Source organism: Rhamphochromis longiceps, linkage group LG23, assembly GCF_057381845.1.
Source record: "Rhamphochromis longiceps isolate RC_006_pf linkage group LG23, R_longiceps_female_GT1.1, whole genome shotgun sequence".
NCBI lineage: Eukaryota > Metazoa > Chordata > Actinopteri > Cichliformes > Cichlidae > Rhamphochromis > Rhamphochromis longiceps.
The window spans coordinates 40,732,059-40,748,891 of record NC_140578.1 but is presented as its reverse complement, the minus strand read 5'-3'; the positions used below and the strand labels follow the sequence as shown (position 1 = coordinate 40,748,891).

Below are 16,833 nucleotides of genomic sequence, written 5' to 3'. Positions count from 1 at the left end.
GCAGAGTGTTACCTTGCAGTGGAACTGACTGCTTAAAAAAAAGGAAGAAAAAAAAAAGTAACCTCTTTTTGGGTGAATTACACTTCTTACAAAAAAGGCAGTTTCTTCTCTTTAAATTTACACTCCTGAACTGCTTCCTTCTTTTCAGAACCCGCGGTTTGAATTGCAGTAGATTCTAAAACACCCTGCCTCTTGACAAAGCTGACCCCCTATGGCTCCCTACCTAAAAACCCAGTCCCCGAGCGCCCGCTAAGATCCCCCCCATGTGCAGCTAATGCGACAGACTGAAAAGACCCAGCTCTGTTTTATTTATGGGGGTCTTGTATTTAATTTCACCCTGAGTGTGGTGAGCTGTTCAAGGGCTTTGTGCGAGCCTGTGACTCTCATACCTGACTGGTATTGAACGGGCCGCTGGGTTTGTCTTTGGCTATGAATGCTAAGAGAGGTGACCTTGTTTTTTTCAGATTAAAGTACAGAGAAATGCAAAGGACTAAGTTCTTTTCACCCTGGAGCTGATATTATTAAATAATAGAAATCCAACTTCTAAAGAAGTCAATACCATGAATGGAGAGGATGCACAGCCGCCCGCTCAATAAACATGCAAATGAGCTGCTTAATGGCTTGAATATTAATGCTTGTGGTAAGGAGTAATTAATGCACATGTCAGCGAGTCAAACTATTGTGATTACAGGACAAGTGGAATGGAAGTGACTCTTCTTCGTGCAGAAATATTGCAGCAGAAAACTGCCTGAGGAAGAACCACACACAAAAAATGGTGCTTTGTAATGAGGGTGAAGGTGCCACCAGCAAAAAAAAAAACAAAAAACAAAAAAAAAAAAAAAACAGAAGTCCACAGCATGACCTGTCCAAGCGCTGAACATCTTTAGTGGATCATTTACCCTGGCACCTCGTAGGATTTTTACACTTAAAAGAGTTTCCTGGCTGGGATGCCTCAGGCGTGCATCTGCTCGTTCCATAACATTACATTTTAGGGGAAACCTTTTGCTGCTGCAAATGTATCAAGTTGCCGAAGCACAGATGGACTCTGTCATCACAAAACAGCAACTCTTTAGAAAATGAAACACTTTAACGTGACTCTGTGTGCTTAACATTCACAAGAGGATCTCTGCGATAGTATTTTCACCCCTGTGGCTGGGGCTTTATCCCACTTTACGTGACGCTGTCCCTTCATGAACCCTGGATGCGATCTGACTCTTGACCCCTGCACACTTTGATGTCGTCCTTTTCATCCACCATGCCGCTTGATGCAGAATCCACTCAGCTGATCTGGTTTCTGAGCGTTCCTCCTCTTTGTTGCCTTCGTGCTATGGCTCGGTCACTCTTCTGTGCTTTCTTAAACTCTGGAGTCACCGTCTTTCTCCCACTCCCCCTGTCTCTCTGTTTATGCTGCTCTCGCTTTCTCCCTGTTCTGTCTCTGTTCTGTTATCTGTCAGTCTCTCTTTCCTCTGGCATCTGTGTGTAATGTGGCTCTTGAGGGGAGTACAGAGGCAGGGAGATGTGGTGCAGTGTCTTGGCAGGGGAGAGAGAGAGAATAGGGGGGGATCCAGCTTCTTGCCTGCCTGATGACTGCCAAGAGGCCCACATCTGTCTCTGATCAACGGGTACATGCGCAGCCAGTGAAAAACACACACACATTCAGAGGGATGTCTGAGATAGCTGTCCTATTTAAAACAAGTAGCTTTAAAAAAAAAAAAAAAAGAAGATGGGTGCAAATGAAGTGAAGAGAGAGCTTGGCTTTGTTTTGAGGCACGCCAGCGGGTGGTATTGTAAAGGCTGAGCAGTCATGATGAGCTCACGGACAGCTCCCCAGCCCGCCTACTCCCAGTAGACTACTTATGCAGATCGCATAAAATGTACATCTTACTACAGCGCATGATGATTAAGAAGTAAAAAGCCAGCACTGAGAATCACAGACACGCGAAAGAAAGACATAAAGCAGTTTTGGGTTGCGAAATGCCACCTGATCACCACAGCGGCGAAGAAAAGCGCACATAAATATGAAAAAGTGTGCCACCGTAAATGCGTCAACAATCCGAGACAGGAACGAGTGAGCCGAGCGTGAGGCCATGTGTCATCCCACCAGTGGCATCACTTCTCTGTATGGTAAGACAAGCCTTGCTCACCACCAACAACAACCACCGGCAGCAGCTTCAAATCTGTCACAATTTCTGTCCGCGTAAAGAAACGGCACGCGTGAATTTGTAATCCACTCATTTATTTGCCGGCGATCGAACGCATCGCGATCACCCTGATTTTTATGCCACATGGTGAAACCTGAAATTTATTCCCCCCCCCCCCCCCCCCCTTTTTTTTTTTTTTGAAGAATACAAAGGACTCATGTGGTTAAGCTATACCACAGTGCCGTTTCTGTTTGAACAGTAAACTACTTAAGTATCTTAAAACAAGGCTCTAAATCCATACCAACTGGCTCCTATTATGCTGCTCCTTATCTTCCTAGTTGCGGTTTTTTCTTTTCTTTTGGACGGCTAAGAGCGCAGAGGTGGCGGTGTGCCACTACGCCGCCTGGAGCTCTCAGCCTTGGCTTCACCCTGCCCAGACAACCCGGAGGAGCACGAGGAGATACTGAAGGAGAGACTCGTGGTGGCTGATGAAGATAGTGATCCTATTAGTCAACACAACTGAAGCTCGTACGCTTTTACGCACGGGCTCTGTGAGACGCAGGCTCTTCACCCAGCTTTAGCCGTTTTCATCACGATGTGCGCAAAAGCATTTTAATCAGGCGTGGGGTTAGTTTATATCCAGAGATGATTAATCAAAGGAAAACAACTGATGAGAACGGGTTGGATAAACATCGTGTTTAAATTTAACATTCACGCTTCACGGCAAACTATTCTAAGCGTAACAATTTCCACTTTCCGTTTTTCTAAATATTTAATGAACGCATCCATGTCTTTCAGTTTTTAATGTTTAGTATGATTTTGATGAAACAAGTGCATAAGATCTAAACATTTAAAAACAAAACAAATAAAGAGCCTTTCCTCCGCAGGCTGCTGTATTTGCCATATTTAGCAGGAATAAAACATCAACAGCTTTATCATGGGAGCGTTTGTGTGTTGAAATAATTTGAAACATATGACTTGGAGACCTGGAAATGAATTTGAAGGATAAAAGCAATTACAATGACCAAGAGAAGATGATACTTAAATGTGGTGCTTATAGTAAAAACACGTTCCCGTGATTTAGAGCAACGTTTAGTGTCAATTAGGCTGTTTTGGCTGACTCAGATCACGAGTGCGTCAAAATCAAGAAGTAACCAAAAAAACTCACCGTTTTGTCCTCTGACTCTTAACGACACATGGCACACTGCCATTAAGAATCCAACCAACGAGAACACAAAATCCATGTTGAATCACACACAAAACCAAAAACCAAAAAAAACTTGTAGATAGTTTCAAGTATCTAATGTTTCCACCTCGCAGGATTGAAATGCTTCCGTTCCTCCAAAAAAAAAGAAGAAAAATCCACAGCCGTTTGGGACCAGCAGTGAAAACTAAACCGCTGTAGTAAAAAGCCCACGGTGTTTATTAAACCATTGGTGGAGAAAAGTGTGTGCCAACTACTTGTCACTGAGAAAAATCTGAATATTTTGTAAGCGCTGTCCTTTTGACTCTGTCCATTTAGCGGAGCGATGCCACCAAACCGCATCCAAAAGAAGAAGAAGAAGAAAAAACCCACAGTGAATCAACAAACTCCTTGATCAGTGCTGCGTGCGCTCCGCAGCTGGGAGGCTTCAGGGGATATCTGCGCCTCGCAGAGTCCGGACAGGACAGCAGGCTCCGGGGTGCGCCAACTTCTGACCGATGAGGGGGACTCTCCCTGTCCCGGTATCTCCCTATAACTCTGCGTCCTCCCGCTCGCGGATTTTACGCACACGAGGGTTTGGCTGGTTCTCCGGTAGGAGCGTTATAAGAAACCCGAAGAAAAAAAAAGTCCAACGGTAACAGCTCTCAAAGCCACGTAAACCCCAGTCCGAAGCTGCTTCCCAGCGAGGCACAAAAGTAATGAAATAAATGAAAAGCAGCGCGCTCTGGATCCTCAGAAACAACGAACATGCCGTGCCTCCTCCTGCAGCACCTCTCCTCTCTGCTGTCTTCGCTCCTCTCTCTGGTAACGGCTCCGTGAAGCCTGCGCTCTGCCCCGACAGCAGCGTGGGTCCAGCCTGTGAGGTGTGTGCACTGTGTGTGTGAGTGATCGCGCTTTTGAGCTGAGCAGCTATCGCGTTACAGTCACGGCGCCTCGGCTCCGCCCCCTCCCGTCGATCGCCGGTTATAGGATGTGTGTGTGTGTGTGTGTGTGTGTGTGGGGGGGGGGGGGGGGGGGCACGCTCTCCCTCACTCGCTCACTCACACACACATAAACAGATGCATCCTATTTCAAAAGACACCACAGATATTAACTCTTCCACAGATGAGACCGAGATTAAAAAAAACAAAAACAAAAAACATTCTCATGGTAAACCAGGGGATCACAGCTTCTCCTGGGGCTGTTTAAAAAATGGGCGGGGGTGCAGATGAAGATCAAAAATATATCACAGAGAGTGAGAAAGAAGGGAGTGTCTGATTAGTGAGGCGGGTGGCTGCACAGCCGACTTTTGCCACAAAATACACACACGCACAAGAACGACCGATACTATATGTCAAAGCCCTCGACTGAGTGGAGGGAGAACCCACCTCAGCCCTGCCCAATTTCAGCCCTGCAATCAACAGGGCTAAATACAGAGCGGGAGGCCGTGTAATGACACAGTACCGAGCCCAAAATAATCTGCTGAGAAAGGCCTCTCCAGCGTCCAGCCCATGTGCCCTGCCTATGGCTTGTATTACCGTGTAATGTAATGGACTGGTTGAGGCCTGGCTGTGTAATGAGGTACAGTATGTAGCCTTGCTGGCATCTTTCTTTGGAAATGTGCATTCCTAAAGGTCACAGCAAACTCTCTGAGGCAATGTAAGATACTGTACTGCTTCTCTGTAGGAGCTTTTACCTCTGAGTGTGCACTTTTATAACGTTAAGCATCGTCTTCTTTCTTTATTCTCCACACAACCTGAAAGTTGTGTGGAGAATAGTTGTGTCTTCTCTTGACATTTACTACAATGTCAAGAGAAGACTCCCCCCCCCCCCCCCCCCCCCCCCCCCCAATGCCCTTGACAGAAGGTTGTATGACAAGTCTGTGTGTCACTGTCTGTCTGTCACCTCAGTCAACTGTCAATCCCCCACCGCTACACACCCCCAGGTTTAGAAGACGCCATCGACTTGCGGTTTTCTTACTGCCTGTCAGTCATTTTAAAACCCACCTCTGGCCCTGAGGATACAATGGCTGTCAGATGTCACTGTGATTGGCTAATCTGAGCTTCGAGTTGGGGGGGGGGGGGGGGGGGGGGTCTGTGCCCACATGAACTTTTGTTATTGCACATTTTGGTATCGATGGCAAGAAAATACAAAGCCAGTATTACTGATACCGATACCTTCATTTTTCATAGTGCATGCCTGACACATATTTTTTAATTTCCCCAAAATTAAAAAAAATTACACAGCACAATTCAGTGGGCTATATACAGAACTTAGAAAAAGAAGTATCAATCCAGCCGTGCTAATATCGATCTGATACCAAATGGATTGATCCGCCCACCTCTACTGCCGAACGCCTTCAGTGTATCGAGGACTTGATTATATGCGTGTTGTTTGCGTTATCTGAGGCAAAAGCACTGACTGAAGTCTTTAAAGAGCAGAAGTGATCTTTGCTTAACCTCCGCTATCACCCTTTCAGAGAGATAACAAGGAAGAGAGAGAAGACAGGCGCTTCCAAACCTTCAAGCAACACTGGGTCACTTTCTGCTCCGCCCCTCCCTTCCGTCCCCAGGGGTCATTTGATACTCCCCCTCCAACATTTGTCAACATCTCTCCTCCCACCATTGCCCTTGCCCCCCCCCCAAAAAATATCGGGTCAGCACATGGCTAATGGAAGCTGAACTGTGGGAGAAGTACAGTGGGAATGTTGTGGATGCAACGTGTTTGGATTTAACCCGCAAGGGAATACACAAGATACTGTGAAGTCTCAGATTCTTGGTTGCATATGCATTGGTACTCCTGGCAACAAGCTAATGCTGCACAGCACTTGCAAGCACACCTGTCAATCAAACTACGGTCTTGATGACTTGTGAGTTCCTGTGTAGGTGAAACATTACGTCATGGCTAAATCTTCTGTTTATATAGAAAAGGAGATGCAGTGGAGAAGAGCGAAGAAGACATTTATAAGAAGACACCGTTTAGGAAATGCTGAAAATGACTAAAGCGATACGCGCTGGAAGCCTGTTTAAAAAAAGCCACAGGTCACGTCTCTCAGTGAAAGAGGCCTTGCAACAAAACACTTAACCTGCCGCTGCAATATGGGAACCCCGTTTTTCTACAGAACCCCCTCCCAAGGTCTCACCATCTGTATTCCCTCTCTCGTCTCTCTGCCCCAAAATGCAGTCGACAAATGGCTGCCATACAGTCTGAGCCCTCACCCCAGCACACCTGCGCTGTGTTCACTCATGGGCGGTAGAGGGGAACACAACAGGGCCTTTCTCTCTCACATAATGTGTGTATGTGGGAGTGAGAGAGAAAGAGAGATACCAACCGCTGCCTCTCTTATCACAACCCGCCCCGGAGACTGACGGCATGACTGATAACTCTCCCTCATTTTTTTCTAACCCCCCCCCCCCCCCCCCCAATACACTCACACACACACATCTCCATCACACACAAACACACACCTCTCTACCTCTTCTCTTTCTCTTGCAACACCTCTCCTACACTCTCTCGCTCCCATCAGTGTTTTTCGCCGTAGTCAGCTGGCTGTGGATTCAAGGAGGAAGCTTTGCGAAAGTTGGGCAGTCTTTGAGAGGCTGAGTGATCCCGGTTGAGGCCTTCAGCTTTCTTCTCTTCATCACTGACAGACAGCTTTAGATCTGACGGTGGGAGATAAGCCAGAGATAGCCCCGACTTGACCCTATCAGCATCTTTAGTGTGAGCGTCCGCGTGTGTGTGGGCGGGGTTACAGGCACATCAAGAGCAGAGGGTACAGGGACTTTCGCGACCTCCTTTTGGTCTTCACGGGGATGATGCTTCAGAGATGTCCGGCATTTCTTTGGGGGACCGCAAAGAGGTTTAAATGATAAGAGCACTCACAGGCACACATGTAAACAAAGCCACACACAGGATTCTGGAGTAAACCGATGGCTGCTGCAGCTTCAAAGAGGATGCAACCCATTACCAGATGCATATTTTTATTCTTAGACTCGTCAAGATCATTTTATCCCACGCTTGTCTTGGTGCAGTTCCTCGACTCATCTGCCGTCTCGGCCCTTTAAGCCAGCTTTCTTCTGTTTTGCTGCCACTCGCAAACAGAAGGTTTCACCAGCACATGGGCGGGGCAAATGACATCACGCAGATGCAGAGCAGAAAAAAACCTGTCTGAAACAGAGTGTTTGGAGCAGTAAGAAGTCTGAGATTATTTGCACACGTGCTGGCCTATTTATTGGAAACTTTGTCTGATATGAGCATCTACCATTATAGCACTGCATGGGTGACAGAAAACAGGGAGAGAAACAGAATCGGTTCTCTTTGATCATCTACATATTCTGGATTTTTATCTTCATGATATTCTTTGCTGCTACAGTGACCCAATTTCCCCCGGGATCATTAAAAATGTCGCTGATTTTTATCTAAAAAGTTCATCTTTGCACACACACACAGACATCCTAATCTAACCCATGAAACATATTCCCGACCTGATTTCTGGGTGTCCCCGTGTTTCACCAGGAGGCACTAGACTCACTGTCGGGCCACCCAAGGTACGGGCATGCCCCGGCTAAGGTAATAACACACATGCTTCGAGCTACTGTACTGCAGATATTGCCTCTGCTGTGCTTGCTGACTGGTTGAATTTTTTTACGGAAACATCTGGTGTCTGTCTGCTGTCTTACCACTCCTCCTCCCTCACTCTCTCTCTCTGTGTATGTGAGCTTCTGTGCTACCTTCAATACCAGAAACAGCTCAATCATCAAAACACTTTCAGCTGCAGTCACAAACAGCTTCTGCAGACAGACAGACGGACAGAGGGAACGGCTAAATAACTTTACACTGGAATGCAACGTTTTCAGTTTAAGGAAACAACCCCAGAGGCACCAGCTTTAACGATCTTCGGTTGGGTGGTGTTTCTGTCCGGCGTTGATTTAAGCTGTAATAAACTTAATCTGGCATTTTGTGATTTCTGAGCTCAGTCTGTCACCCATTCAGAAAGGAGAAATAATAATAATAAAACACTGACTGCAGTCTGGGCTGATATCCAGCCAAACCTCGTCTCTGTACAGGATGATTCATTTGCAGTACACATCTGAGCCTAATGGGGGCAGGCAACTGCATGAAGCCAGGAGGGTGAGGAATCCAAGCTCCAAGCAATCTTTAGGAACACGCTGTAAATATAAACAAACTCGACGTTAGATTATGCATACATTAAAATGATTAAGATATTAAGATCACCACGCAGAAAACCTGCACATATGACAGCAATCTAGACAGATCTCATTTGCTTAATTATGGCATATCCAAAAAGCATCTCTGAGCGCAGTCTGTTTAAATAAAGCAGAATTTATTAATCACTCACTAAATAAATCAGTGGCTGATCAGCAGTTGCCAAATGCCCTATTTTGATGAATGGTAATGTATCAACCTGCTTAATAAGTTGCATGTTTTTTTGGGGTTTTTTTTTTTTTTATTCAGATATGAGCTTCGCTTCCTTCGTGTGCAAGATGGCTCCACTGCTCAGAAGCTACTGCCTCATAGCTGCTGTCAGCTTGGTTCAAAAAACTGTTGTTTGCTCGCTTTAATTGCAAGATGCCTGCTCTATTCCCTGGTCACCTCTTGTTTATGAAACAGCATCATTATCCTTTGTATTTTGCAGAGAAAGAAAAAAAAACAGACACAGAGATAGGGAGAGAGAAATGCATCTCCTACTCCTTTGCTTTTCCACCAGGATCTATTTTACTTCTGCTCCGTCCCTTTCATCTCTTTCCACTGGCCTGCTGTGTGTCTTTATAGTCACATCAAAGTGACCTTCGCCACCCCGTTCCCTCCAAAAAGCCCCCCACCCCTCTTTTTTAGTCTGGAGACCAAAAAAAAAAAGAGACACACATAAAGAGGGGGGGTTACTACACATATTTTCCAGGCTGCAAGACAATACCTGACATGTGGGGTGATTTTTTTTTTAAATTACAACTGGAATCCAGCTACTTAAAAAATGCTACTGCAGATGTTGTGGCTAATCCTTTTGGGCGTGTTCTCTGATGGCTGATATTAAACATTGGGGACTCCCGTGTGCATGTAAATTGGCATGTTTAAGTGTTTGTCTTTCCTGCGTACAGCTCGAGTCTGTATGAGACGGTGTATGACGGCTTCCCCGCCCCTCGCAAGGTGGGCTCCAACGCTGCTTCATCACAGCAGGAATGAGCGCTGCATTAGTGCACAATAATAAAAAAGACAAGAGGCCATTCTCCATGCCTTGTTTACTCTGTGGGGCCTTTATCACTTGGCCTCTGAGAGAAAGAACAGCACTCGACAAACTGGGGAGAGAAAACACTGGAGGACAAGTGCATCCTAATGAGAGAGAGCGTGATGTTTCTTTTTCCATGGGAGGGAGATAAAAGTGTTGCACGGCAAGGAACTGCAGTTTTATGTACCACCACAACGCACAACAGAACGAGAAGGATTGTGTCATTATGTATGCATGCTCTAACTGTGACTGAAGACACACTATGTTATTACATCATCCACGGGCAATCGATTATATAGCGTGCATTAATACCGTGGATAAAGTCAACGCGCTGCTTTCCCTGCATGGCTCGTTTTCCTCAAAGGATTAAAATTGGCATTAATCCATATTTTCCTCAGTGTTAACACATTTAACGCAGGGTTAGAGCACAAACTAAATAAGCATTAGCCTGCAGGGGTACTTTCTAATTTTCCTCATGCTTATTGTAGCATTCAGCTGGATGTGCAGACTTTATGTAAAAGTTGGATGTATAGAAATCATTAGAACAACTGTTGGTTTCTGGTTTCAGCATTTTGGGTCATCGTGCTGTTTTGTTATTTTGGTTTTTTGGAGCCAGAAGTGAGCGTGTTTAATTGAGAGGGTACGGAGCTAATTTAGTAGCAAAAGTGAAGCATGCAGATGCACATATTTGCTAATTAGTGCTATTCAAAAATGAATAAAGCATTAGAATTTCACTCGACAAAACTAAGGGAGAAACTTTTTGGATGCTCTGTAGCCCACAATAGGTCACATTAAAAGTGAGATAGTTGCATTAAAATGCTCTAAAAGGTAGCAACAACACAAACAGTTTATGAGATTCAGTTCACTGACTGGAATAGTGGAGATGATGCCTGATGGTTTGAAGTTTGTAGTCTGGAGTTCCAATACCAAAGCCCCCTCAAGTCGGACTTCCAATTTAGAAAGTCGGAGCAGCTCTACCAACCCCAACTTATCACCTAGATGGTGGCGCTGTATGTAAACATTATTAAAACCTGTAATCTGTACTGTATTTGTAACTGGCTAAATAAGTCATATGCAGGGCATTTACCGGGCTCTGTCCATGAACGTGCTGCTAGATGTAAATAGATTGCAAAATAACATGCAGCTCTCCACTGCTGACACTGCCTGTGTCCGGATGCCCTAATTTTAAAGCTTAGCAAAATTAAAATAAGGGAGTTTTAATTAAATATATACATTGTACATTTTTTGTAGAGGAGGAAACTGTTTTTGTATTTTTTGTACCGGGCTATAAACAAGTTTATTTTCTGCTCTAAGGTTGGATTTTTTAACATGGGAGTCTATGGCACCTGACTCGCTTTTGGAGCCTGCCTCAAGTGGCCATTAGAAGAACTGCAGCTTTTGGCACTTCTGTTTTTTAATCCCCAAAGGTTACTGAGTGGTCAGAGCCAAACTGATTATTACTGAAGATGTATATTAGGAGAACAGTGTATGTAGGGATACAATAAAATGCAGTGTTTGATGTCTCTGATGTCCACTTTGAAGAAACTCATCAAACAATTTAAGAGTGTGGTTCAGTTATTTACCAGATTTTAGATAACAATGAAGTATTTTGGCATAAAGGAAATATCATGTTTGGCTACATATACAGCATTAGTATGATTTGTATTGCTTTTATTCTCAGAGTAGAGCTGCCTCTCCTCCACATCGAAAGGAACCGTTAAGAGTGGTTTGGCTGACTAGGGTGCCTCCTGGACGCTTCCTGGGAGAGGTGTTTTGGGCATGTCCTACCAGGAGGAAGCTCCAGGGCAGACCCAGGAACACTGAAGGGGTTATATCTCTCGGCTGGCTTGGGAATGTCGCCTCGGAGGGCTGGAAGAGGCGGCCGGAGAGAGGGAAGTCTAGGTTTGTCTGCTTAGTGTACTGCCAGCATCACCCGAACCTGGATAAATGGCAAAAAAAAGAATGAATGAATGAATGGATTCTCTTCATGACAATGACCCTTATTTTTTTAATCAGTTGTTGAAATAATGCCACCTTTTTATGCCAATAACAAGCTGTTTATTCATCAATCAACCTCATTTTATTCATGACTTTCTCCTTTGCTTCGTCGATAAAAACAAATGTTATAAAGAGCGTAAATACAAAAGAAAATCTGAAAGATAAAGGATTTTGTATTTATTTCTGTAGAAAAAACCCCATCATGCGAGGATCTCAGCTGAATGGAGAAAGACAAAGAGTGAGAGGAAACTACTTGGGGAGACAGATGGGAAGAGGAAGTTAGCGATGTAAAGAGCCACAAAGGAGGATTTACCGTGCATCTGCTGTGGGAGAAACAGCACGAAGACAGAAGGAAAGAGGGGGACATGAAAGAAGAAAGGTTCTATTAACAAACATAGGAAGAGGCAGAGGAGGGCACTCAGGCTGAGATGGCTAGCAGCTAAACAAAAAGAGGATCATCGAGAAAGGCGTCTCCCTTAATGTGGTTTAACCCTGATGTATTCACATTACCATGGTAATCTTATCAATATCGTGCGTGCGTGTGTTTGTTTGTGTGAGTGTGTGTGTTGGACACAGCTAAGCACTTGGCCCCCATTAGCAAAACCTAATTGACTTACAGCCTTCTGACCACAAAGGTAACATCTGTGTTAGTCATGTAAGTGAATGTCCTGCCTCGCCCCACACACAGACACACACTCACACAAACCTTTAAATGACATTTGCTTCATTGTGCATCCTTTGGAAACAAACTGACCTTGATATTCACCAGCAAATGCAATATGGACTCTAGCTTTGTCTCCTTGAGATTAGATGCTGTGGGAAATAGTGGCTAAAGAGAGAAGACATGCCATGTGAAAACTGGCATTTTTACTCTTTTGTCCCTTTAAAGTGGCTATAATGTAAATAGGAAGCATCAACCAACACTGGTTGACGGTTTCACAGACAACACACAGTTGGTGTCCTTCTCAGTTTATACTCATGTAAACAATCAACCCTCAGACAATCTTTTTATAGCTGTACTGTTTCACTAAATGTCTATAATGTGCCTTCGTATGTGCACATCCAACCCTTAAAATGTCTTTGCTCATCTGGTCATTTTGGAAACTTTTGGATCTTCACTGCTGTGTAGTAAAATTTGCTACAAATGTCTTTCCTTTTGTAATATTGCTTTTGGTTGGCTGTCCATTATGAAAAGATGGAAGCATGCACTTTATGGCCCAAGTTATAGTACTGTGCACAGTCCCGAGCCATCCCTCATTTCTTTATAGTTTGTTGCCAAGCAGACAGATTTTTTTGTAAATTTTTAAAGTGTTCTGAAAGTTTTTCTGTGGACCTTTCCTGCTTTTTCACTCATTTTCAGTCCAGTTCTTGTACCTGACCTTTTCCATGTCTTTGTGTTTAGTAAGCCACCTGTGAAACAAGGTGGAGGCCGTGTCATGGTTTGGTTTCAACTCTCAGCATAACAATGCTGAAAACACACTGCCGATGCAGTGAAAGCACAAAGTGGAACATTATCAGTCATTATTAACAAAACAAAAAAAAGAATGTGGTTGGATCAACACCAGTTACAAATAAAGAAAATAAAATCTGAAATGTTATTAGGTAATGGACACGGTGTGAAAAAAAAAAAGACTAATCATGACACGTATGAGTCACCAGTTGACAGTTAAGAGTGGAATTATAAAGTGTGATGATTGGTTTATGCTTGTGTTAAACCACACAGAAGGATAAACTATGAATGAAGAATAACTATAGAAATTATTAAGGAGGATCGAATCGGTTATTAATGCAACCACAGAAAATCAGGAAGTTCAAGCACTTTGGGAAAATTACCACGCTGGTCGAGCCAATGCAGGAGCCTGAGAAACCAGAGCTTCATTTAATGGATCGCAATGGATTATAAACTGGTTATAAACTGTTGTCATAATAGATATAATGCTATTTCAGTCCACACAGATCTGTTAAAATGCTTTTATTTATTCTACAGCACATATAATGCTAGTGAATCCTGATATTAAACAGAACCGATGTTTCAAATAATGAGGTTAGCATATGTTGAACTGATCGCTGTGAACCAAAAGCTATAAGGCTTCAGACTGCTCTACAAACACTCGGTTTTGGACTTGTATGATGTCAACGAGAGGAGATAGCCTTGATGTGGTAACTTTCGCACAGCTGTGGCTGTGGACACAGAAGCTCCACCCACTTGCTAGTCAAACCTTCGATTTGTGAGAGGCAATCAGAGAGAAAGTTGGCTTAAGAATCAGGTTGGCCTTACAGGGATAGGAGAAAAGACAGAGGAGGAAGTGAGGGGCAGAATAAAAACCCAGTATTAGAAAAGTAATAATTTACTTCAAATGGAAGTATTGCAATGTAAAAGAATGGAAACATGCAGTTAGAAAACAGCAGACTACGCCCCTTTAAAGTTATTTTGCCAGTATGTTATTCCTGATTTTGCAAAGTAGCTTTCAGATGTTTGCATTGATCATGTAAATAAAAAGTGATGGATGATGATGATTGATGAACAGAAGTAATACGAGCCACATATTAGGTTCAAAACTGACAAATTTCTGTCTCGCCTTTTTCAGCTCAATCACTGTAACATAGCAGAAAATAGTCTGCTTAAGGTGTGTCCTCACTACTAGAAATCCTTGGTTTAGGCTTAGTGTGCCTGAATAGAGCCATGCAGGCAGAACACACGATACCCACTCACTTGCTGTGGATTCACCAGACAAGTACCTTTTCTCACAGAAGTGCCATGAGACACTACACAGACTTTGTACTTTGAGTCCAATTTAAGCCAGAACCTTCTTGCTGTGAGGCAACGTTGCTATTCTCTGCACCAACTGTGTGCTCAGTATACAAAAGAGATACAGAATAAAACTTGTCAAAATGCATAATTTACATTTAACTTACATAAAAAGTGCACCCTTAAAAATGCAACTGGACTAGAGCAGGGCGATATGACCAAAAATATTTTTCACGATATACATTTGAAAATTTGCGATAACGATATAACTGACGATATAATTGACACTAGACAAAACACTTTACAACTCCACAACTTTATTAGTGCAAAAAACCCCATCAATGTATTTTCACTTAAACAAGCAGCTGTTTTTTATCTGCATTAAAGTTATATAAAAATTTAACAGTGCAAATTCCTTGCTGACAGTTTAACCAAAAGGCATTTCCAGTGGAAACTGGCTGACATATCCTCAGCATAACCATGTATAATATCCACAAAACTTAAAAAGAGGTTATACACACACAATATGGTAATATTATGTTGAAGCACAGTACGTATCACTCCACGAGGCGCCTGCCTAATATAGCTGTAATGCTCTGACAATCCATCAAGCGGTGCGGGTTCGTAGCTTAGCAAAGTCGTACTAAAACATTTGACAGATTTTCGAGCGCCGTGTACATAAAATCGTTTCGAGGTCAGTAAACAACCAGAATTCATACATAAGGCACACGGGATTATAAGGGGCACTGTCGATTTTCAGAAAAATCAAAGGATTGATTTTAAGTGTGCCATATTTTCCAAACAACATGGTAATAACGACGGCCCGCTAGCATGCTCTACCATAAACAGTGCTTTGTTGTGTATCTGACGGACGAAAGCCAAACCAGTTCCACACCACTGAAGTTTCAGCATTTTTACAAACCAGTTCTGGTTCATCGTTTCATTCAACGATCCACTTTCGCTCTTCTCATTCTGCGTCGCCGCCGTGTGCGTATGTAAACAAAGGCACTGCGCATGTGCGTTTTACCCATTTTCTATCACGATATTTAATTTTCCTATGTTGCCCAAAATTACACCAGTATTACCGTGAACGGTATGATATAGCCCAGCCCTAAACTGGACCATTTGCTGCTTAGGGCGATACAGTATATGTACATTTGTAGGCCTTGAAAAGGTACACATAATTACCTGGAGGCCCCAGGGCGTACCTGTGTGTAGAGTGTACCTGTAGGGACAGAAATGTAATTTTACAGTCTACTTCTGGAAGTCCACCTCTCACAAGTTAACTGGTCGTCAGGTGTAAAGTTTGTGGAGTGGTTCCTTAATGTCAGAGCATGGAGGCAGCAGACAGACAGAAAGGAAGCGAGACAGGCGAGGCACCCGCAAGGCATTGACGCGCAAAGATGGAGAAGGAAGGAACAGTGTGACAGGTGAACAAGACAAGCCCGTGGATCATTATTTAGCCATGGATATAGAATATCAAATGGAGGACAGGAGACGCCTCCATATCAGGCTGTTATTATTGAAAATGACTAATATATTCTGAAGAGAGAAACCCAGAGAGTGAAAAAAGGAGATGGATGAGATTTGGAATCCGATGGAGACTGACACTCAATCTTTCTGAATAGCAATCCAATAACGTCTCCTGAGTTTCCTTATGGCTAATCAATTGCGCCGCAGCGCAGAAACAAATCACCATATCGCTGAGTCAATAACCGTCAGTCATGGAAATACCTCGCTTCAACTGTCAGTGTTTATCAAGCTTGGCTGAGCTTCAAGTCACACTGCAAGGACCGAGGGAAGGGTGACACCGGTATGTTTGGTATGCGCTCGTGTAGCTCCCCACGGTGGTCCCGGGCGGTTGTAATTTAGATAGCTGATAAGAAGGAGATATCAAGGTGTTATCAAGTGTGCCCTGACCTCAGGTGAAGCCAACCTTGACCAAAGCGAAGATAGATGATGATTTGTGTCTGACAAGGCAAAACACAACAAACAAGTTTATCGGGTGGAATACGAGTAAGTCGTCTCCATCCTTCATGACAAACAAGATACAGATCAGTGACAGATTAAAGGAAAAACCTGAACCCTCGACCCCTGCAGCGAGGGGAGTCGGTAGGTCTGCTGTGCTGTTTGCGATCATGTTCCCAGGCCTCGGAGGGACAGGAGAGTCTCATCCACAATCAAAGCACAAAAAAACTGAATATCTTTTTGAATGTCTCTCGGTGAGAAACGTAGAATCGATGTTAAAGGGCAATTTAGCTGTTCCGACAACATGTGGTGATGCAATACTTTAAATACACTTCAGGCTGGTTTTTCCTTTCATTTGTCGATTTTAATCAATCTGTTTGTCCTTCAGTGTTAGACATCTTCTAAAGAAATTAACTCAGTTTATCTTTAACATTATTGATATCCATTCTCCCTTATTCCTTTAACTGGTCTGGGAGCACTGGATGCAAATAATGTTTAATCAATGTCCCTCACTACTACACATCACAAAACACACATGCAAACACAGATC

General features: G+C 43.6%; 1 protein-coding gene across 2 annotated transcripts in view; it reads right to left on the bottom strand.

Moving 5' to 3' along the window:
* nrp2a (neuropilin 2a) overlaps positions 1 to 4,234 on the bottom strand; it is a 64,653-nt gene extending 60,419 nt beyond the window's left edge. The window contains exon 1 of one of the 2 annotated variants that reach the window (XM_085398524.1): positions 3,310 to 4,234. In XM_085398524.1, the coding sequence (XP_085254650.1) occupies positions 3,310 to 3,385 (76 nt within the window). In that variant the 5' untranslated portion in view covers positions 3,386 to 4,234. The remainder of the gene's footprint in view (positions 1 to 3,309) is intronic. The other variant, XM_085398523.1, reaches the window with a different exon arrangement.
* Between the last annotated feature and the right edge of the window lie 12,599 nt (positions 4,235 to 16,833).